Genomic DNA, 24,806 nt, shown 5'->3' on the forward strand with positions numbered 1-24,806 from the left:
CCCCAGCACCAGGTGCACCTGTGTAATGATCATGTTGATTAATCAGCTACTTGATATGCCACACCTGTCAGGTGAATGGATTATCTTGGCGAAGGAGAAATGCTCACTCACAGGGATGTAAACAAATTTGTGCACAAATATTTTTGTGGATCTGGAAAATTTCTAGGATCTTTTATTTCAGCTCATGAAACATGGGACCAACGCTTTTACATGTTGCATTTATATTTTTGTTCAGTATATTTTACTGGACTGATGGTACCTGCATCTGATGGTCATGGTACTTTCAAGGCAACTAAGAATTCGGGGAAAAACCAAGTTAAAATCATGAAGTCAGTGATCTTCAGGCCGGAAAGTCGGAGCTCTAGGAAGGTGCCCATGTTTCTGACTTGGAATTCCGACTTGGATGACCGACCGTTCACAACGATTTTTCCCAGTCAGATCTAGTTTTTTTCATAGTTCCCAGTTGTCTTGAACGCGGCAGTAGTCTCAGCAGAGGGAGGAAGAGTGCAGCAGAGGGTCTTTCTTTCCTCCAGTTTATGGGGGGTGATTCATGCCAGAATTAAGACTCATGAAGCTACTGAAACCTCTCACCAAGTCACCTAACGTCTTCCTAGCGCCATAAAATACCGCAATGAATTAACATGGACTGTCAATGGAGACAAGTTTTTTTCAAAGGCATCAAACTGATGCCACGTTCATGACACGTACACGTCATGTAGACGTAGTGTGCACGTTGTGTAACGTGGCACTGACATGTCATGTAAGTTTATTATGAAAGCTTTCACCATGAACGCCTTAAGTCTACATGACATCTGTGTGCACGCGACACTTATGTGTCACGTGTTAGTTTAAGTGTCTAGTTTATTATTAAAGATCAAACCATGAACGAATTACGAACGTCAACATGATGTCTACATGTACATGATTTTGTATGATTTTGTTTGACATTCTCTCTCTGGCCATAATTTTCAAAGTTTTATGAAATCTCATGTAGGCTTGTATCAAACTTTGCTGGAAGCTGTAGGCACGGTGATTTGAGCTCTCCGATTGGCCAGCTCAGTAGGCACACTTGATTTAGCCACAGATCTCCAGGTCCGCCGGGTAGGTGGAGTTTGTCTCTAAAGACAATTGAAAAGGTTGAAAATGGGAACACTTTGCCAACCTGGTGCACAGGGCTTCTGAATGAAGTGCAGCTACCGGCAACAGTGCAACACGAATACATTTAAGTGCAAACCTATATTGTTGGCTTTTCTACAGAAATGTTTGATGAATGACTAGGAATGCCTTGAAGATCGCAATTGATGGTGCCCCCAGAGAAAATGTATGCTAAGTGCCTTGGTCAAGGGCACATCGCCAGATTTTTCACCTTGTCGGCTCAGATGTTTGAACCAGTGACTTTTCGGTTACTATCCCAACTCTGTAACCACTAGGCTACCTGCTGCCCGTTTGATGGTGAAAAGGTTATTTGTGACTCAGTCGTCTTGAAGTCTTAATATTTTCTGATAAAAAAATAATAATAACATTAGTGTAATTAATTAATTCATCTATTCTCCCATATGTAACAAAATGAAGCAGAAAATGCGTCCAGTGTCCTGACATCTGATGGTACTGTGCCAAAGAAAGAGGACACTTCATGCCTGGCTGCATGCCAGCCTACTGTCTCTGAGCAGTGATAAAGCTGTTCTATTTCAAGGATCCGCCACTCAAGTGAATCCTGCTACAGCCTTCTGGCAAAGTGAGTGTCTTAAGCTGAAGCTGCTATAACAACAAAGATACACATACGTGCAAGACATCAACCTCTACTTTTGGATTAAATTACACACAAGACTGGAGGGGAATTACTACAAGTTGTGTTGTATGTAGATAAACATGGTGTTTGCCAATCAGTGTTAAACTAGAGTGTTTTGTATCAAAACTTTTTCAAAGTAGGACAGTTGGGGTTTGAATGAGGTATCCTCCTGGGTGGAATTCGTTCAAAAAGATTAGGGTTAAATTGAATAGCTTTACTTCCCTGTATTGCAGTGAATGACACCTCTTGGCTGTGGATAGCTAGTCTGGTTACCATTCTCTTGAGCTAACATTCCACTGCTTGCCACTTCTTGCCATTGCCAAAGAGATGGGCCTTTCTGCCCTAGTCTGTCGGCATTAGATAGAACGTTGTGGCCCCTTCCGCCTGTGGGGAAACAACATGTGGTTACATAGGTTCCCCCATTGGCTCACAGAAAAAGCATGACCTTTTTCAAATACATTTTTCTTGTCTGCTTGTTTTAGTCAATTACAAACAACATTTAAGAAAAGTTCAACATGTCTAAAAATTACATTTCAACATTATCTGCTCCTGAGTGTTGTCACTATTTAGAAAAACAGAATATTGTAGGGCTTCCCGACCATTACATTAAGCTTGATAAGACCAGCAACACAAACAAACGGGCTATACAGCTACAAGTAGTGAATGGAATTACAGACTATACTAAACTTGTTAAATGTCTTACATGTGCTTAAATGTTTTCCACACACATTCACTACATGACCAAAAGTATGTGGACAACTGCCCATTGAACATCTCATTCCAAAATCATGGGCATTAATATGGAGTTGGTCCCCCCTTTGCTGCATAACAGCCTCTTCTGGGAAGGCTGTCCACTAGATGTTGGAACAATGCTGTGGGGACTTGCTTCCATTCAGCCACAAGAGCATTAGTGAGGTTGGGCATGGATGTTGGGCACAGTTGTTGGGCATGGATGTTTGGCGATTAGGCCTGCCTCGCAGTTGGTGTTCCAATTTATCCCAAAGGTGTTCAAAGGGGTTGAGGTCAGGGCTCTGTGCAGACCAGGCAATTTCTTCCACATCAATCTCGACAAACCATTTCCGTATGGACCTCGCTTTGTGCACAGGGGCATTGTCATGCTGAAACAGAAAAGGGCCTTCCCCAAACTGTTGCCACAAATTTGTAAGCATAGAATTGTCTAGAATGTCCTCGTATGCTGTAGCATTAAGATTTCCCTTCACTGGAACTAAGGGGCCTAGCTCGAACCATGAAAAACAGCCCCAGACCAATATTCCTCCTCCACCAAACTTCACAGTTGGAACAAGCGTTGTCCTGCCATCTGGGGCAGGTAGCGTTCTCCTGGCATCTGCCAAACCCAGTTTTGTCCGCCGGACTGCCAGATAATGACGTCTGATTCATCACCCCAGAGAACTAATTTCCACTGCTCCAGAGTCCAATGGCGTCGAGCTTTACACCACTCCAGCCAGCGCTTGGCATTGTACATGGTGATCTTAGGCTTGTGTGCGGCTACACGGTCATGGAAACCCATTTCATGAAGCTCCCGAAAAAAATATATTGTGCTGACATTGCTTTCAGAGGCAGTTTAGAACTCAGTAGTGAGTGTTGCAACCGAGGACAGACGATTTTTAAGCACTATGCACTTCAGCACTCGGCCATCCCGTTCTGTGAGCTTGTGTGGCCTACCACTTCACGACTGAGCCATTGTTGCTACTAGACATTTCCACTTCACAATAACAGCACTTACAGTTGACCAGGGCAGCTCTAGCAGAGCAGAAATTTGACAAATGACATGTTGGAAAGGTGGCATCCTATGACAGTGCCACATTGAAAGTCACTGACGATTCTATTGCCAGTGTTTGTCTATAGAGATTGCATGGCTGTGTGCTCGATTTTATACACCTGTCAGCAACTGGTGTGGCTGAAATAGCCAAATCCACTAATTTGAAGGGGTGTCCACATACCTTTGTTTATTATTTTTATTTTTCCTTTATTTAAGTCAGTTAAGAACAAATTCCGATTTTCAATGACGGCCTAGGAACAGTGGGTTAACTGCCTTGTTCAGGGGCAGAACGACAGATTTGTACCTTGTCAGCTCGGGGATTCGATCTTGCAACCTTTCGGTTAATAGTCCAACGCTCTAACCACTAGGCTACGCTGCCACCCCCTTGTACATACATTTCCAGTCAAAGGTTAGGACACACCTACCCATTCAAAGGTTTTTCTTTATTTTTACTATTTTCTACATTGTAGAATAATAGTGAAGACATCAAAACAATGAAATAACACATATGGAATCATGTAGTAACCAAAAAAGTGTTAACCTCTCTAGGCTAGGCGGGACGAATTCGTCCCACCTACGTAACAGCCACTGCTATCCTGTGGCGCGATTTTCAAAACCTTAAAAATCCTATTACTTCAATTTCTCAAACATATGACTATTTTACAGCCATTTAAAGACAAGACTCTCGTTAATCTAACCACACTGTCCGATTTCAAAAAGGCTTTACAACGAAAGCAAAACATTAGATTATGTCAGCAGAGTACCAAGCCAGAAATAATCAGACACCCATTTTTCAAGCCAGCATATAATGTCACCAAAACCCAGAAGACAGCTAAATGCAGCACTCACCTTTGATGATCTTCATCAGATGACAACCCTAGGACATTATGTTATACAATACATGCATGTTTTGTTCAATCAAGTTCATATTTATATCAAAAACCAGCTTTTTACATTAGCATGTGACGTTCAGAACTAGCATACCCCCCGCAAACTTCCGGGGAATTCGCTAACATTTTACTAAATTACTCACGATAAACGTTCACAAAAAGCATAACAATTATTTTAAGAATTATAGATACAGACCTCTTCTATGCACTCGATATGTCCGATTTTAAAATAGCTTTTGGTGAAAGCACATTTTGCAATATTCTAAGTACATAGCCCAGGCATCACGGGCTCGCTATTTAGACACCCGGCAAGTTTAGCACTCACCATAATCATATTTACTATTATAAAAGTTTGATTACCTTTTGTTGTCTTCGTCAGAATACACACCCAGGACTGCTACTTCAATAACAAATGTTGGTTTGGTCCAAAATAATCCATCGTTATATCCGAATAGCGGCGTTTTGTTCGTGTGTTCCAGACACTATCCGAAATAGTAAAGAAGTGTCGCGCGCATGGCGCAATTCGTGACAATAAAATTCTAAGTATTCCATTACCGTACTTCGAAGCATGTCAACCGCTGTTTAAAATCAATTTTTACGACATTTTTCTCGTAGAAAAGCGATAATATTCCGACAGGGAATCTCCTTTTCGGCAAACAGAGGAAAAAATCCCAAAGGCGGGGGCGGTCGGGGTCACGCGCATAAGCCAGTGTCCCTTGATCGGCCACTTGAGAAAGGCGATAATGTGTTTCAGCCTGGGGCTGGAATGACGACATTCTGTTTTTTCCCGGGCTCTGAGAGCCTATGGAAGACGTGGGAAGTGTCACGTTAGAGCAGAGATCCTTAGTAAATGATAGAGATGGAAAACAAGTTCAAGAAATGGTCAGACAGGCCACTTCCTGTAAAGGAATCTCTCAGGTTTTGACCTGCCATTTGAGTTCTGTTATACTCACAGACACCATTCAAACAGTTTTAGAAAATTTAGGGTGTTTTCTATCCATATGTAATAAGTATATGCATATTCTAGATACTGGGTAGGAGTGGTAACCAGATTAAATCGGGTATGTTTTTTATCCAGCCGTGTCAATACTGCCCCCTAGCCCTAACAGGTTAAACAAATCAAAATACACTACCATTCAAAAGTTTGGGGTCACTTAGAAATGTCCTTGTTTTTTAAATAAAAGCAACTTATTTTGTCCATTTAAAATAACACAAAATTGATCAGAAATATGGTGTAGACATTGATAATATTGTAAATGACTTGTTGCTGGAAACAGCAGATTTTTTTTATGGAATATCTACATAGGCGTACAGACGCCCATTATCAGCAACCATCACTCCTGTGTTCCAATGGCACGTTGTATTAGCTAATCCAAGTTTATAATTTTAAAAGGCTAATTGATCATTAGAAAACCCTTTTGCAATTATGTTAGCACAACTGAAAACTGTTGTCTTGATTAAAGAAGCAATAAAACTTCTTTAGACTAGTTGAGTATCTGGAGCATCAGCATTTGTGGGTTTGATTACAGGCTCAAAATGGCCAGAAACAAAGTACCTTCTTCTGAAACTCGTCAGTCTATTCTTGTTCTGAGAAATGAAGGCTATTCCATGCGAGAAATTCCCTTGAAACTGAAGATCTCGTATAATACTGTGTACTACTCCATTCACAGAACAGTGCAAACTGGCTCTAGCCAGAATAGAAAGAGGAGTGGGAGACCCTGGTGCACAACTGAGTAAGAGGACAAGTACATTGGTGTCTAGTTTGAGAAACAGATGCCTCACAAGTCCTCAACTGGCAGCGTCATTAAATAGTACACGCAAAACACCTGTCTCAACGTCAACAGTGAAGAGGCGACTCTGGGATGCTGGTCTTCTAGGCAGAGTTGCAAAGAAAAAGCCACATCTCAGACTGGCCAATAAAAAGAAAAGATTAAGATGGGCAAAAGAACACCGACACTGGACAGAGGAACTCATAAAAAATCAGCTTCCAGCTACAATAGTCATTTACAACATTAACAATGTCTACACTGTATTTCTGATCAATTTTATGTTATTTTAATGGACCAATTTTTTACATTTTCTTTCAAAAACAAAGACATTTCTAAGTGACCCCAAACTTTTGAATGGTAGTGTATAGTTTAGATTCTTCAAAGTAGCCACCCTTTGCCATGACAGCTTTGCACACTCTTGGCATTCTCTCAAACAGCTTCACCTGGAATGCTTTTCCAACAGTCTTGAAGGAGTTCCCACATATGCTGAGCACATGTTGGCTGCTTTTCCTTCACTCTGTGGTCCAACTCAAACCAAACCATCTCAATTGGGTTGAGGTCAGGTGATTGTGGAGGCCAGGTCATCTGATGCAGCACTCCATCACTCTCCTTGGTCAAATAGCTCTTACACAGGCTGGCGGTGTGTTGGGTCATTGTCCTGTTGAAAAATAAATGATAGTCTCACTTAGCGCAAACCAGATGAGTTGGCGTATGCCTGCAGAATGCTGTGGTAGACATGCTGGTTAGGTGTGTCTTGAATTATAAATAAATCATTGACAGTGTCACGAGCAAATCACTATCACACCTCCTCCATGCTTCATGGTGGGAATCACACATGCGGAGATCATCAATTCACCTACTCTGCATCTCACAAAGACACGGCGGTTGGAACCAAAAATCTCAAATTTGGTCTTTTCAGATTAAAGGACAGATTTCCACCAGTCTAATGTCCATTGCTCGTGTTTCTTGGCCCAAGCAAGTCTCTTCTTTTTGTTGGTGTCCTTTAGTAGTGTTTTTTTTGCAGCAATTCGATCATGAAGGCCTGATTCACACAGTCTCCTCTGAACAGTTGATGTTGAGATGTGTCTGTTACTTGAACTCTGTGAAGCATTTATTTGGGCTGCAATCTGAGATGCAGTTAACTTTAATGAACTTATCCTCTGCAGCTGAGGTAACTCTGGGTTTTCCTTTCCTGTGGTGGTCCTCAGGGGAGCCAGTTTCATCATAGCGCTTGATGGTTTTTGCGACTGCACTTGAAGAAACTTTCACAGTTCTTGAAATTTTCCTCATTGACTGACCTTAATGTCTTAAAGTAAGGATAGATTGTAATTTCTCTTTGCTTATTTGAGCTGTTCTTGCCATAATATGGACTTGGTCTTTTACCAAATAGGGCTGTCTCCTGTATACCACCCCTACCTTGTCACAACACAACTGATTGGCTCAAATGCATTAAGAAGGAAATCAATTCCCCAAATTAACATTTATCAAGGCACACCTGTTTATTTTTTGGTCTACTACATAGTTTTGATGTCTTCACTATTATTCTAAAATGTAGAACATATTAAAAATAAAAACCCATAAATGAGTAGGTGTGTCCAAACTTTTGACTAGTACTGTATAATGTAGCTTTGTGTAGACGACTTGGACACTGGGTCTCCACATTTCCCACTCTCCCAAGCTGAATAGCCTGAAGCCACAGGGTTCTTTTCACAGGCTCTCTTTGCCTACGTGGGAGCGTTGTGAACCGTAGGTCAGGATTTTTGTACATTGACCAACACAGCAGCTTTTTGGCATGTTCTATTTCTGTATAACAAAAATACATGACAAAGTTGCTTATTTTACAATGGGGATCAATTGGAGAGAATGTTTTTGTTTTCCCCAATTTCTGGATGTTGTCGAGGGGGGTTTTCTTCTTATGACATGAGTACTGACTCGGAGTATCTTCAAATATGAACATTCTGTCATTAATGAGCTCTTGGAGAACAGAGGATTTGATCCTGATTCGATAACCCTCACAGCTATCCTTCAATCACAACGATTATGCAAATATTGGAACACTCACTTTTTTCTCCCCTCTGAACTCGTTGGTTTTCGATTGCTGAACAACAATTTTTTGGTTAGTCCAGAAGAAACCAATATGTTAAAAGTTCTAAATTCTCAAACTAAATAAATACCCCAATTCCAACCACAAAACTTCTTAGCTTAGATTTTAAGCTTCAAAATACAACTTGCCTAGTTAACAGCTAAATGTTTGTTTTTTACTTTGCTATAATTGTAATTCTATTTTCGATTCTATTAATGTTATTTTCCACAACCAATGAACAACTCCGCCGTGAATCCAGCTGCATGTTGAACGCCAGCCTCTTTGGCAAGGAGTGGATTATTGGCTAAAGACACACTTCAAAGGCAATGTTTTATGCAAGTGAGTAGGCTTCTCTGTCTAGGTATGTACAGATGGAAAGTCTGTTCAATGCCTATTGTCTAATGCAATGCACAATTAATACATTATGCAAGAACTGGTTCATCAAGTAACACTTTATAATAACTTCATTTAAGACATTAATGATTTACTGAACATTTTGTAAATCATTATTACTAAATTTTGGTAACCAAATAATTGGAAAGTTAGTTAGCATACTGAATAATGAAATGACACAATAAACGAATTAAATACATTCGTTTCGTAACTGCTTTTTCACTGTATAATTGACACTTAATGAAAAACGGCTTTGACCAAGCTTCTTCAGCGCACACCAGACTGTTGTCAACTGCTCGATCAAGAAGCATCAGCTGCTATTCATCACTAAGCCTAAGGACTGGGAGCAGAGCTGAAGATATATTTAGTGCTTACAGCTATTTGCTTTTTGTTTGTTTGTGGTTTCTTTACCTTGAGAACCTGCCTAGCACTGATACAACCCTATAGAATAATGTCGTTTGTACTTTATAACTCAGTTTAGTATCATTCTGTAAGAGTGAATTCCCGACATATGCAACGCAGATATCCAGAGCAAGTTAACTGCATTGTACTACTACATCGTTGGGAATTACTCAGCTTCTTTCCCTTAAAATGTTTCTCAGATATACTTCACAAGAGCATTTGGCGATACGTCAATGATGTTCTTCTGCTATGGCATCTAATATCAGTACCGGTGATTTAATTTCACAAATTGCCCCCATTTATTTTGACCAATAAGGCTGTGATCGTTGGTTTAATCCAAGACCCCCATTCGCATGTACATCTGAAACGCAGCATGTTGACCTGCAGTAAATGAAAGTCTGCTGACTTACTCCGGAATTAGCGAAAGGCCTGTCATGTGGCTGTTTTCATCCATATTTCCTCTCGAGACATTTCTAAGTATTGTATATGCTCCAATGTGTATCCGTCATGTGTTTCACAGATATCCAGGAGATCTATGAGGTGACGCTGCTGAACACCCAAAAGAGCTGCGAGCAGAAGCTGGAAGAGATCAACCACATGGCTGACAAGTGGGAGCAAACAGGCACGGGCTTCCCCACCACGGTGCTACAACATGCCTGCCCAACAGAGGTGAGCCTGATGGGACCTCAGAGTAGTGGGCATAGAAATATAATGAGTCCTGCCAGTCCACCCAATAAGGGATAATTGACTTGAATAGGGAGGCCGTTTCTTCTCCTTGTAGTTCTGTGGTAGTGGTCCTATTTCACCAAAGAGGAAGCTAGATGACTTTAAAAAACACTATGAAATAATATCACAATAAGATACGTTTTTCTGTATCATAGTTTAAGCAGTAGCGGTGTGTGGGTAAATTCACTTGAGAAGCCAAGCCAGGGGTAAAAAAGCCAAATTACAACTTATGTGTTGTGATTATTGTGATGTTTGCTCTATGACCTGTTAGTTCATATGCCACTGTGATATACTGTATAGGCCTAAGGCCGAGACTATAAGAGGACAACAGTCACACAGTGGCAGAATGTATTCAACCAGTTTTTTTTCATCATAAAACCGGAGAGCAACATCTGTCCAGTGAAGTCCACGAAGCATACTACATGACCTAGAACAGTGGTTCCCAAACTTTTTATAGTCCCGTACCCCTTCACACATTCAACCTCCAGCTGCGTACCCCCTCTAGCACCAGGGTCAGCACACTCTCAAATGTTGTTTTGTTGCCATCATTGCAAGCCTGCCACACACACACACACTATACGATACATTTATTCAACATAAGAATGAGTGAGTTTTTGTCACAACACGGCTCGTGGGAAGTGGGGACGACAAGCAGTTAAGAGGCAATCCGTAATTTCGATTAAGACATTAATGAGCGAACTAGGACGGACGTAGTCAATATAATAAAAATTAAGAGGGGTAAATATACCAAATTATTAGGGCTACTAACATCTTACTACCCAACATACACTTAAGTATACTGTAGCTGAGAATGTAATACTATCTCCCTGGCATATTACATCATTTATGCAGCAGCACACAAGACATTTTTGGACTCACCTTGTTGTGCTGTGCTCACTTGAACAGGAAGGTGCTGCGGCTGTCCATCGTGGGCAAATTTTGTCATCAATGTCTGGCATTCTCTGGATTTGTGGTGCTTTCAAAACAACTAGGAACTTTGAAAAAAAACAAGGTTGAATCATGATGACGTCACTGATCTTCAGGTCGTAGCTCTAGAAAGAGGCCAGATTTACAATTCCGAGTTGGATGACCGTTCAATACTTATTTTCTCAGTCGGAACTCGTTTATTCCCGACTTCCCAGTTGTCTTGAACTCACTGAAGTCAAGTTTTCGCAGTTCCGAGTTAAAAGTTGTTTTGAGCGTGGCACAAATCATGCTTCATTGACAGCATGGCCAATGTTGAATGCTTATCATTTTAAACTCGAGAAAGAGCCCCTAAATCCCTGGTTTGGGACCACACAGCCACTCCACTGAATAGCAGGTTAGTGATTGCTTTGCAATACTTGCAGAGTTAACCACTGTCACTGATTCCTTCCTAACCACTCATTGTTGAATTTGCGATTTACAACTTGTTGTGTAATGTTAATCTCCAATGGCCGATGAGCACCGATACGTTTGATCTAATTTCTGTTCCCATGAGTGACAGAACACTGAGCCAATCACGGCGCAACGCTCCATATGCTCCACGGCACGCCCGGTGGGGGGTATACTAGCCTAAATATATACAGACAAAAGCATATATCACAGTATACTTCAGGTCGCGGAGGGATATTGACTGCGAGATTTTCAGTTCTGGTGACTTTTTAAAAGGACATTCTACTCTAAGATGAATGGAAATAAAATGAGGCTGACATCTAAAATATAATTTTTCCTTCCTGAAATGAGTCCAATATAACTTATTAGTCCATATTATCAGGCAGGTGTGCTATTTAGCAACAATTATTATCACCTGATGTAGCTGAACTGCTTAGTGGCTATAAATAAATAGGCTGAGTATTGCCCATTTACCCCATTGGACTAATCATTAGCTAGGCCACACACTCAAGTCTAAACATTAGGCTACGTATTGATGACTTGAACGTCTCCCCCAAAAAACGTTCCACTGGCAGTCAGCCAACCAAGGATCATGTACTGTGAATATAATGTTGGCTGACCTGTTACACCTGACCCTTGTTACATTTAGCCCCGGTCTTCCCTATGCATTTAACGCCATTGGCGCCTGCTAACGTGCATAAACCAACCCGCTGCTAAAAACTCAGGTTCTAAAACGTTGCATTTTACGAATTTCTTGGTTTTGAGAAATAAGTGTAGCTTAGTAACACAAGAATGCTCAGTGATCTTCTTTTAAGTGGCCATCGAACTGCTTTCAAAGGTGTGTTTTCCCGCGACTGCATTAAGAATGTTGTAGGCTACAATGGCTGGGCATTCTTATTTCTCTCCCTGTGCGCCACTCGCAATTTGAATGCACCTCGAGGAATATTATTTTCTTGCATAGAATGTGACAGGCTGAACAGTTGAATAGGTCAACTATTCTACTATGGCAGTGGTCACCAACTTTTTCTGAGCTTAAATCACTTTCTGAGTCAAAATGCAGGCCAAGATCTACCGCTCCGATTTTTTTTTTTTTACTTAAAAAACATAAGCCTTTGCAACATGAACCTATTAAAAACACATATTTGTGCAGTAGGCTATAGGCCTAATACATTATCACTAAATAGTGGATATGCTTGAATTTCCCTTCCAATCTCAGACCATTCAAAAATGTATATTTCAAAACTTGAGGTACATGATCACACTTGTAATATATCATAATTTGTTGTATTACATGTGAGGCACAGCTGAGTGAGCATACATTTAAATCATTTGGTTTCTTTATTTTACTAGACTGATGGTGCCTGCATCTGATGGCCAGTCTCAGCGGAGGAAGAGCATCAGAGGGTCTGCATCTCGCAGTCGGACCGTCACTCAGCTCTCTCCCCTCTTCTAAGACACCGTCTTCGAGCTGATGGCGAAACTCGTGTCACATTTCTGCCTCATGCACAAATTCATGTTGTTACTAGGGCTGTTGCGGTGACCATATTATGGTCACGAGTCATGAAGGCAGTCAAATTCCACATGACTGTTTAGTCACGCTAGTTTGGCTTCTCGAAGCTCTGATGCTGCTGCTGGTCATTAGTAGCCTACCAAACTTAATAACTGCCTGGTACTCAGCAGTATCGTTCCACTAATCACTCTGACATCAATGCAAATGTATTTGAAAATCTAATCAAACACTTCATGAAAATCCAAATTGTGAATGAGAGACTATTGGAGTGTGAACAGCCTGCGCAAAAAAAAAAAGCAGAGCTCATGCCTTTCAAGCATTATCATTAGTCTCATCATGCAGTGTATTACAATGTATTAAAAATCAAAACATATAGCCCAATGTTTGTAGAACAAACTAGAGTTCCATTAATAACTCTAAATGAACCATATAGCAGTACATTTTCTTTGTTAACCGCTCAACACAGAATAGCCACATGTGGGCACGCACTAAAGCCGTTTGGAGAAAATATTTATATTTTATTCAGCGTTGTTTAGTTGTATTCTTCATACTGTAAAATAATCTAAGATAGTACCATGGAATTATAAGGATATCTTGTCTGCTAAATGAACTACCGTAATTTCCGGACTATTAAGCGCACCTGAATATAAGCCGCACCCACTGAATTAAAAAAATATATATATATTTTGAACATAAATAATCCGCACATGTCTATAAGCCGCAGGTGCCTACCGGTACATTGAAACAAATTAACTTTACACAGGCTTTAACGAAACACGGCTTGTAACAAAAATAAATAGGCTTTAACGAAACACGGCTTGTAACAAAAAATAAAAAATTAGCAGTAAGCTTTAGTTGTCTTTTTGCACTGAGTCAATTCCTCACGCTGCTGTTTCCAACGTCTTATCATCGACTCATTAAGACCAAGCTCCCGTGCAGCAGCTCTATTTCCTTTCCCAACAGCCAGATCAATCGCCTTCAACTTGAAAGCTGCATCATATGCATTTCTCCGTGTCTTTGCCATGATGAGGGTGACAAAATGACTACCGTAATCAGAATGATGGGAAGTTTGAGAGCGCTCGATTTAATCTAAACAGTAAACAAAAAAGTTGTTTGACCTTTACCCATTCGGCAATTTCATTGGTCTAAATGAAAGCTTCATGCCGCCAAAAAACTGAGCACGTCACAGAATGTGTTTTTTTGTAGAAAAAAAAATTGAAAGCGGGAAAAATCCATATATTAGCCGCGTCGTTGTTTAAGCCGCGATGTTCAAAGCGTGGGAAAAGAGTTGCGGCTTATAGTCCGGAATTTACGGTAGTGTAGCCCACAGCCATTTGGCATAGCCAGATCAGGACTTAACATAAGGTCAGCTCAGAGTATCAGAGTATGCTATTCTGTTCTTCTGAAATAGAATACATTTTCTTCATATCATGCTTCTTTAGACCTGTCTAAAATAAATAATGGATTTATTGTGAAGGTGTATGCTATATTACATGGATTTATTAGAGACTTTTTAAAAATGGCTTGTAGGCTGTGTGTGGAAGCCAGCCGATGCTAAATGTGTTTGTTAATTAACAGTCAATTACCGTGATACCGACAGTTATTTGCTTGACAATCACGGGCTGACTAAATTTCATGACCACCACAGCCAAAGTTGTTACTCCCAGGGTTGGGGAGTAACAGATTACATGTAATCCATTACATGTAAGCGATTGCAAAAAGTGGGGCTTTTATTGCTCAATGTAATTCATGCTGATTAAAAAATATAAATCCGTAGGCCTAATGGACACATGCTCAAACTCGCACACGTTTGATAGACTTAAAGGGGCAATCTGTAGTTGCTACATCTATTTCTGGACTTATAAATTATAAATACAGTACCAGTCAAAAGTTTGGACACATCTCATTCCAGGGTTTTTCTTTATTTTTTAAATTATTTTCTACATTGTAGAATAATAGTGAAGACATTAAAACTATGAAATAACACACATGGAATCATGTAGTAACCAAAAAAGTGTTATCAAAATATATTTTATATTTGAGATTCTTCAAAGTAGCCTCCCTTTGCCTTGATGACAGCTTTGCACAATCTTGGCATTCTCTTAACCAGCTTCATGAGGTAGTCACCTGGAATACATTTCAATTAACAGGTGTGCCTTGTTAAAAGTTAATTGGTGGAATTTCTTTCCTTCTTAATGCGTTTGAGCCAGTCAGTTGTGTTGTGACAAAACGATAAAAAAACAGTTAAGTCTCCAAACTTAGAACATTGAATTATATCATGATATATTCTAATTAATTCCAAGGAAATAACAAACAAATGGTAAATTAATATACTACAGTCATTGTTTATATACCCATTGATGTAAAAATACTTTAAAGTACTACTTAAGTAGGTTTTTTTGAGTATCTGTACTTTACTATTCATATTTTTGACTACTTTTACTTCACTTCATTTTTAAAGAAAAGTATGTACTTTTAACTCCATACGTTTTCCCTGACACCCAAAAGTACTCCTTACATTTTGAATGCTTAGCTGGACCGAAAATGGTCCCATTCAGACACTTATCAAGTGAACATCCCTGGTCATCCCAACTGCCTCTGATCTGGCGGACTTACTGAACACACATGCTTTGTTTTTAAATTATATATGAGTGTTGGAGTGTGACCCTGGCTATCCGTAAAATAAATAAATAACAAGAAATTAGTGCCGCCTGGTTTGCTAAATATAAGGAATTTTACTTTTACTTTTGATATTTAATTTAGTATATTTTAGCAACTACATTTACTTATGATGCTTAAGTATATTTAAAACCAAATACTTTTAGACTTTTACTCAAGTAGTTTTTTACTGGGTGACTTTTACTTGAGTAATTTTCTATTAAGGTATCGTTACTTTTACTCAAGTATGAGAATTGAATACTTTTTCCACCACTGTATATACCTGTTTCTATTGAGAGGTGGCTGTCCCACACCCTGACTCCTAAACTTCATGTTTGAAAATAAAGCAATTCATGATTTTTGTTAAGGAAGTCTCGAGCTATTGCTCATGATAAGATGCAGACCACACTATCTACCTAGAGTTTTCATCTGTATTTTTCGTATCTGTTTACATACCACCACTGTCAGAGGCTGGCACTAACACAGCATTGAATGAGCTGTATTCCGCCATAAGCGAACAAAAACGCTCACCCAGAGGCGCCACTCCTAGTAGCCTGGGACTTTAATGCAGGGAAGCTTAAATCCATTTTACCTCATTTCTATCAGCATGTTAAATGTGCAACCAGAGGGGGAAAAAAACTCTACCACCTATACTCCACACACAGAGACGCGTACAAAGCTCTCCCTCGCCCTCCATTTGGCATATATGACCATAATTCTATCCTCCTGATTCCTGCTTACAAGCAAAAATTAAAGCAGGAAGCACCAGTGACTAGATCAATAAAAAAGTGGTCAGATGAAGCAGATGCTAAGCTACAGGACTGTTTTGCTAGCACAGACTAGAATATGTTCCGGGATTCCTCCGACGGCATTGAAGAGTACACCACATCAGTCATTGGCTTCATCAATAAGTGCATCGATGACGTAGTCCCCACAGTGACCATACCCCAGCCATGGATTACAGGCAACATTCGCACTGAGCTAAAGGCTAAAGCTGCTGCTTTCAAGGAGCGGGACTCTAACCCAGAAGCTTATAAGAAATCCCACTATGCCCCCCGATGACCCATCAAATAGGCAAAGCGTCAATATGGTACTAAGATCGAATCGTACTACACCGGCTCTGAAGCTCGTCGGATGTGGCAGGGCTTGCAAACCATTACAGACTACAAAGGGAAGCACAGCCGAGAGCTGTCCAGTGACACAAACCTACCAAATGAGCTAAACTACTTCTATGCTCGCTTCGAGGCAAATAACAAATGCATGAGAGCACCAGCTGTTCTGGAAGACTGTGTGATCACGCTCTCCTCAGCTGGTGTGATTAAGACCTTTAAACAGCTTAACATTCACAAGGCTGCGGGGCCAGACAGATTACCAGGACGTGTACTGCGAGCATGCGCTGACCAACTGGCAAGTGTCTTCACTGACATTTTCAACCTCTCCCTGTCCGAGTTTGTAATACCTACATGTTTTAAGCAGACCACCATAGTGCCTGTGCCAAAAAACACTAAGGTAACCTGCCTAAATGACTTCCGACCCGTAGCACTCATGTCTGTAGCCATGAAATGCTTTGAAAGGCTGGTCATGGCTTACATCAACACCATTGTCCCAGAAAAGCTAGACCCACACCAATTTGCATACCGCCCCAACAGATCCACAGACGATGCAATCTCTATTGCACTCCACACTGCCCTTTCACACCTGGACAAAAGGAACACCTATGTGAGAATGCTATTCATTGACTACAGCTCAGCGTTCAACACCATAGGACCCTGGGACTAAACAGGACCTCTGCAACTGGATCCTGGACTTTCTGACGGGACGCCCCCAGGTGGTAAGGGAAGGTAACAACACAACTGCCACGTTGATCCTCAACACAGGAGCACCTCCGGGGTGTGTGCTCAGTCCCCTCCTGTACTCCCTGTTCACTCATTACTGCACGCCAGACACGACTCCAACACCATCATTAAGTTTTCTGATGACACAACAGTGGTAGGCCTGATCACCGACAATGACGAGACAGCCTACAGGGAGGAGGTCAGAGACCTGGCCATGTGGAGCCAGAACAACAACCTCTTCCTCAATGTGAACAAGACAAAGGAGATGATTGTGGACTACAGGAAAAAGAGACCGAGCACGCCCCCAGTCTCATCGACGGGGCTGCAGTGGAGCAGGTTGAGAGCTTCAAGTTCTTTGGTGTCCACATCCCCAACAAACTAACATGGTCCAAGCACACCAAGACAGTCATGAAGAGGGCACGACAAAACAGTTTCCCCCTCAGGAGACTGAAAAGATTTGGCATGGGTCCTCACGTCCTCAAGGTTCTACAGCTGCACCATCGAGAGCATCCTGACTTGTTGCGTCACTGCCTGGTATGGCAACTGCTCGGCTTCTGACCGCAAGGCAGTACCGAGGGTAGTGCGAATGGCCCAGTACATCACCGGGGCCAAGCTTCCTGCCATCCAGGACCTCTATACCAGGCGGTGTCAGAGGAAGGCCCTAAAAATGTTCAAAGACTCCAGCCACCCAAGTCATAAGCTGTTCACTCTGCTACCGCACGGCAAGCGGTACCGGAGCGCCAAGTCTAGGTCCAAGAGGCTTCTAAACAGCTTCTACCCCCAAGCCATAACTCCTGAACAACTAATCAAATGGCATTCCAGGGTATTTGCATTGCCCCCCCCCCCATTTTACACCGCTGCTGCTCTCTGTTGTTATCATCTATGCATAGTCACTTTAAACTCTACCTACATGTATATATTACCTCAACTAACCAGTGCCACAACACATTGACTCTGTACTGGTACCCCACTGTATATAGTCTCGCTATTGTTATTTTACTGCTGCTCTTAAATTACTTGTTACTTTTATTTCTTATTCTTATCCATATTTTTTGGAACTGCATTGTTGGTTTGGGGCTTGTAAGTAATCATTTCACTGTAAGGTCTACACCTGTTGTATTCGGCGCATGTGACTAATAAAATTTGATTTGATTGATTTGAGTTAAACGGAAATGGTGCTGTACTGAACGACCATTTGAAAAGACTGGGAGGGGTTGTGGCTTGGGGAACGCTGTCAGCATGGCCACTGCCCTTTTTAAATACATCATTCATTGCTTAAAGCCACTGCTCGCCGCACCCACCAAACGGATGCAAACGTACCTCCAAGTCTGTTCAAGAATGTACAACAACGTTTTGGGGAAACGTGTCGTTCAGTACAAACTGTTCCGCAACGTAGCAAACGTTCAAAATAGAGCTCTTTGGCCACTCACACCAGTGGTGGTGGGTTTGGTGTCAAAATGAGAATGCCTACTCTCTCTTGCAACATTAGTGGCCTTTCTCTCTCAAAGGCCAATTAGCTAGTGCTATACAGTCCAGCACTCTGTTGCCGACACCGCTCTGTTGCCGGCACCGCTCTGTTGCCTCTCCTGTTATTTCCTTGTTTGGAATAGCTTCAGAAAAGAATTGCATGAAAGCCTGTGTTTGTCAGCAGAGTAATTTTGTGTGATGGGGCCAGGCCTGTGACATTATAATTAAAATCAATGAATGGAGAGAGCTGAAGGGGTGAGGGTTATAAATGCTTGCCATTTGATGAAAGCAAGAGTTTCCACAATTAGTCAGACTTCTTTTAATAGGTCCTCGAAATGGAGCTGGAGGTAGAACATTTCTAGATCATTTTATCTTTTTACCTGAATACTCTTGAGTACTGAGTCACACCCTGCAGTCCTGAATGAACACTCATTTGAGAAAGGCAATCTTTTGGAATAATTGTGCCACTGTTACTTCAACACTGTAAGCCATGCAGGGGATCTTGCCTGTGATGGGATCTTTAAGAATTGACAAATTAGAAAGGGATAGTCACTCCTGTACAACAATGTTCTTAACTTAGAAGAAAGACGCCGGATTGGCGCACATTCAAACAAATCTGATCTAACAAAGTGGATATTTGTCAAATCCGGGGTTGACATCCATACAAGCATAGAGATAGTGACCTGGAATGCATTTCAATTAACAGGTGTGACTTGTTAATTTGTGGAATTTCTTTCTTTCTTAATGCGTTTGAGCCAATCAGTTGTTGTGACAGAAGATAGCCCTATTTGAAAAAATACCAAGTCCATATTATGGCAAGAACAGCTCAAATAAGCAAAGAGAAACGACAGTTCATCATTACTTTAAGACATGAAGGCCAGACAATCCGGAAAATGTCAAGAACTTTGGAAGTTTCTTCAAGTGCAGTCGCAAAAACCATCAAGCGCTATGATGAAAATGGCTCTCACCAGGACCGCCACAGGAAAGGAAGACCCAGAGTTACCTCTGCTGCAGAGGATAAGTTCATTAGAGCTAACTGCACCTCAGATTGCAGCCCAAATAAATGCTTCACAGAGTTCAAGTAACAGACACATCTCAACATCAACTGTTCAGAGTGAATCAGGACTTCATGGTCGAATTGCTGTAAAGAAACCACTACTATCAAATTCATTTCAATCAATCAAAAGTATTTATTAAGCCCGTTTTACATTAGCCGATGTCACAAAGTGCTAAACAGAAACCCAGCCTAAAACCCCTAACATCAAGCAATGCAGATGTAGAAGCACAGTGGCTAGGAAAAACTCCCTAAAGAGGCAGGAACCTAGGAAGAAACCTCGAGAGGAGCCAGGCTCTGAGGGGTGGCCAGTCCTCTTCTGGTTGTGCCGGGTGGAGATTATAACAGTACATGGCCAAGATGTTCAAATGTTCATAGATGACCAGCAAGGTCAAATAATAATAATCACAGTGGTTGTAGAGGGTGCAACAGGTCAGCACCTCAGGAGTAAATATCAGTTGGCTTTTCATAGCCGATCATTCGGAATTAGAGACGGCAGGTGCGGTAGAGAGAGCGAGTCGAAAACAGCAGGTCCGGGACAAGGTAGCACGTCCGGTGAACAGGTCAGGGTTCCATAGCTGCAGGCAGCAGCACGTCCAGGTGGACTGGGGACAGCAAGGAGTCATCAGGCCAGGTAGTCCTGAGGCATGGTCCTAGGTTTCAGGTCCTCAGAGAAAAGAAGAGAGAGAATTAGAGGGAGCATACTTAAATTCACAGGACAACGAATAAGAAAGGAGAAATACTCCAGATTTAACAGACTGACCCTAGCCCCCCGACACAATCGATTGCAGCATAATTACTGGAGGCTGAGACAGGAGGGGTCGGGTGATACTGTGGCCCCGTCTGACGATACCCCCGGACAGGGCCAACCAGGCAGGCTATAACCCCACCCACTTTGCCAAAGCACAGCCCCCACACCGCTAGAGGGACATCTTCAACCTCCAACTTACCATCCTGAGACAAGGCCGAGTATAACCCACGAAGATCTCCCCCACGGCACAAACCCGAGTGGGGCGCCAAGCCGGACAGGAAGATCACATCAGTGACTCAACCCACTCAAGTGACGCACCCCTCCTAGGGACGGCATGGAAGAGCACCAGTAAGCCAGTGACTCAGCCCCCGTAATAGGGTTAGAGGCAGAGAATCCCAGTGGAGGCCAGGTCACCAATAATAAGAAGAGACTTGCTTGGGCCAAGAAACACGAACAATGGACATTTTTTTTATTTATCCTTTGTTTAACTAGGCAAGTCAGTTCTTATTTACAATGATTGCCTACCCCGGCCAAACCTTAACCCGGATAACACTGGGTCAATTGTGCGCTGCCCTATGGAATCGAACCAGGGTCTGTAGTGACGCTTCTAGCACTAAGATACAGTGCCTTAGACTGCTGCACCACTCGGGAGCCCCTCAAACATTAGACCAGTGGAAATCTGTCCTTTGGTCTGATGAGTCCAAATTTTAGATTTTTGGTTCCAACTACCGTGTCTTTGTGAGACGCAGGGTAGGTGAACGGATGATCTCCACATGTGTGGTTCCCATTGTGAAGCATGGAGGAAGTGTGATGGTGTGGGGGTGCTTTGCTGGTGGTACTGTCAGTGATTTATTTAGAATTCAAGGCACACTTAACCAGCAAGGCTACCACAGCATTCTGCAGCGATATGCCATCCTATCTGGTTTGCGCTTAGTGGGACTATCATTTGTTTTTCAGCAGGACTATGACCCCAAAGAAATTTGGTTACTACATGATTCCATATGTGTTATGTCATAGTTTTGATGTCTTCACTATTATTCTACAATGTAGAAAATAATACAAATAAAGAAAAAGCCTTGAATGAGTGGGTGTGTCCAAACTTTTGACAGGTACTGTATGTACAGTTGAAGTCGGAAGTTTACATACACCTTAGCCAAATACATTTAAACTCAGTTTTTACAATTCCTGACATTTAATCCTAGTAAAAAATCCATGTCTTAGGTCAGTTAGGATCACCACTTTATTTTAAGAATGTGAAATGTCAGAATAATAGTAGAGAGAATTATTTATTTCAACTTTTATTTCTTTCATCACATTCCCAGTGGGTCAGAAGTTTACATACACTCAATTAGTATTTGGTAGCATTACCTTTAAATTGTTTAACTTGGGTCAAACGTTTCGGGTAGCCTTCCACAAGCTTCTCACAATAAGTTGGGTGAATTTTGGCCCATTCCTCCTGACAGAGCTGGTGTAACTGAGTCAGGTTTGTAGGCCTCCTTGCTTGCACACACTTTTTCAGTTATGCACACAAATTCTCTACGGGATTGAGGTCAGGGCTTTGTGATGACCACTCCAATACCTTGACTTTGTTGTCTTTAAGCCATTTTGCCACAACTTTGGAAGTGTGCTTGGGGTCATTGTCTATTTGGAAGACCCATTTGCGACCAAGCTTTAACTTCCTGACTGATGTCTTGAGATGTTGCTTCAATATATCCACATAATTGTCCTTCCTCATGTAGCCATCTATTTTGTGAAGTGCACCAGTCCCTCCTGCAGAAAAGCACCCCTACAACATGATGCTGCCACCCCCGTGCTTCACGGTTGGGATGGTGTTCTTCGGCTTGCAAACGTCCCCCTTTTTCCTCCAAACATAACGATGGTCATTATGGCCAAACAGTTCTATCTTTGTTTCATCAGACCAGAGGACATTTCTCCACAAAGTACGATCTTTGTCCCCATGTGCAGTTGCAAACCATAGTCTGGCTTTTTTATGGCGGTTTTGGAGCAGTGGCTTCTTCCTTACCGAGCAGCCTTTCAGGTTATGTCGATATAGGACTTGTTTTACTGTGGATATAGATACTTTTGTACCTGTTTCCTCCAGCATCTTCACAAGGTCCTTTGCTGTTGTTCTGGGATTGATTTGCACTTTTCACACCAAAGTACGTTCATCTCTAGGAGACAGAACGCGTCTCCTTCCTGAGTGGTATGACGGCTGCATGGTTCCATGGTGTTTATACTTGCGTACTATTGTTTGTACAGATGAACCTGGCACCTTCAGGCATTTGGAAATGTCTCCTAAGGATGGACCAGACTTGTGGAGGTCTCCACATTTTTTTCTGAGGTCTTGGCTGATTTCTTTTTATTTCTCAAGCAAAGAGGCACTGAGTTTGAAGGTAGTTCTTGAAATACATCCATAGGTACACCTCCAATTGACTCAAATGATGTCAGTTAGCCTATCAGAAGCTTCTAAAGACATGACATCATTTTCTGGAATTTTCCAAGCTGTTTAAAGGCACAGTCAACTTAGTGTATGTAAACTTCTGACCCACTAGAATTGTGATACAATGAATTATAAGTTAAATAATCTGCCTGTAAACAATTGTCCTAACCGACTTGCCAAAACTATAGTTTGTTAACAAGAAATTTGTGGAGTGGTTGAAAAACGAGTTTTAATGACTCCAACCTAAGTGTATGTAAACTTCCGACTTCAACTGTATGTGTGTAGATCTGAAACTAATATGCCGTTCTAAAGCCCTTGGTGTTAAAGGAGTGGATGTGTAAGTTTAGTAGATGCATGGGGCTAAATGAAGGGATTATAAAAGTCACAGGGGACTTTGAATTCAGAGATGGGTTCACCTGTCCTACTACAATGTAGGCTATGGGAGCAGTTCTTTACCACTGTTATAAACCGGGCAGTTGGAGCCCTGAACACTGATTGGCTGAACACTGATTGGTATGACTTACTTGTTTAATGTTCTAATCACGTTGGTAACTAGTTTATAATAGCAATATTGCACCTCAGGGGTTTATGATATATGGCCAATATACCACGGCTCAAGGCAGAACGCACTCCAGGCACTCCTCGTTGCATCGTGCTTAAGAACAGCCTGCAGCTGTTGTGTTTTGGCCATATTCCACATCCCATCGGGCCTTATTGCTTAATTCTACAATTCTACTTAGAAAGTGACACAAAGCAGGTTGTGGCCTCTGCAAGCTTTCTGTCCACTGGCCAACACTGTCTGGTCTGCATTGAGTTGGTTTACCTAACGGTCTGGGGTGAAGTTTCTCCCGGGTCCAGATCTAGAATCAGCTTTCCCTCCCCCAATCGTAACCTTAACCATGGGAAAATTGCTAAATTGATCTCAGTTCAGCGTCTAGGGGAAACTTCACCCTACACCTTATACCTAACACGCTAGTTACATTTGTGAAGAAAGAGCCTGAAAAGTCTGGCTACATCATGTCCCCTGTCTTCACTCCGTCTTCTCATTTGGGTCAGAAATCTCCCAACAATAATGTGATGTCCGTGTTGTTATTTTGTTCTGTGTTACGAAACACATGGCAAGTATATTAAGCCATGCTAAATAAATTGAAGGCTTATCAAAATTTGTGATAGTGTTTTTGATGCAATCTGATAGTGTTTTTGATCCCACTATTTGTTATTTTGCCACACAAGATGCAGTCTTTTTTAATGTTTTGCTTGAATTCATTTGAAGTGACCACAGTTTCCTTGTACACATTTTAAATGCAAGAATGAGAGCATAGATGGTGAGTGAACAGAGTGAGACTGATTGGAGTGGGGATTTAGGGTTGATATAGACTTCCAGTGCCTTGCAAAAGTATTCACCTCTTGGGCGTTTTTCCTATTTTGTTGCATTACAACCTGTAATTTAAATGGATTTTTATTTGGATTTCATGTAATGGACATACACAAAATAGTCCAAATTGGTGAAGTAAAATGAAAAAAATTACTTGTTTCAAAACATTCAAAACGTAGAAGTGGTGCGTGCATATGTATTCAGCTGCTAAATAAGATCTGGTGCAACCAATTACCTTCAGAAGTCACACAATTATTTAAATAAAGTCCACCTGTGTGCAATCTAAGTGTCACATGATCTGTCACATGATCTTAGTATATCTACACCTGTTCTGAAAGGCCCCAGAGTCTGCAACACCACTAAGCAAGGTGCACCACCAAGCAAGCGGCACCATGAAGACCAAGGAACTCTCCAAACAGGTCAGGGACAAAGTTGCGGAGAAGTACCGATCAGGGTTGGGTTATAAAAAAATATCTGAAACTTTGAACATCCCACAGAGCACCATTAAAT

General features: G+C 41.6%; 1 protein-coding gene across 17 annotated transcripts in view; it reads left to right on the forward strand.

The window, feature by feature from the left end:
- Window positions 1-24,806, forward strand: part of dlg2 (discs, large homolog 2 (Drosophila)) — a 400,329-nt gene that overhangs the window by 87,319 nt on the left and 288,204 nt on the right. For all 17 annotated transcript variants that reach the window (XR_006758604.1, XM_014136934.2, XM_045693428.1 and 14 more), the window contains one exon: window positions 9,627-9,775. Coding sequence is in view for 16 of the 17 variants with exons in the window: in XM_014136934.2 (XP_013992409.1) it covers window positions 9,627-9,775 (149 nt within the window). In the remaining variant the exon portion in view is untranslated. The remainder of the gene's footprint in view (window positions 1-9,626; window positions 9,776-24,806) is intronic.

Source organism: Salmo salar, chromosome ssa13, assembly GCF_905237065.1.
Source record: "Salmo salar chromosome ssa13, Ssal_v3.1, whole genome shotgun sequence".
Lineage (NCBI taxonomy): Eukaryota > Metazoa > Chordata > Actinopteri > Salmoniformes > Salmonidae > Salmo > Salmo salar.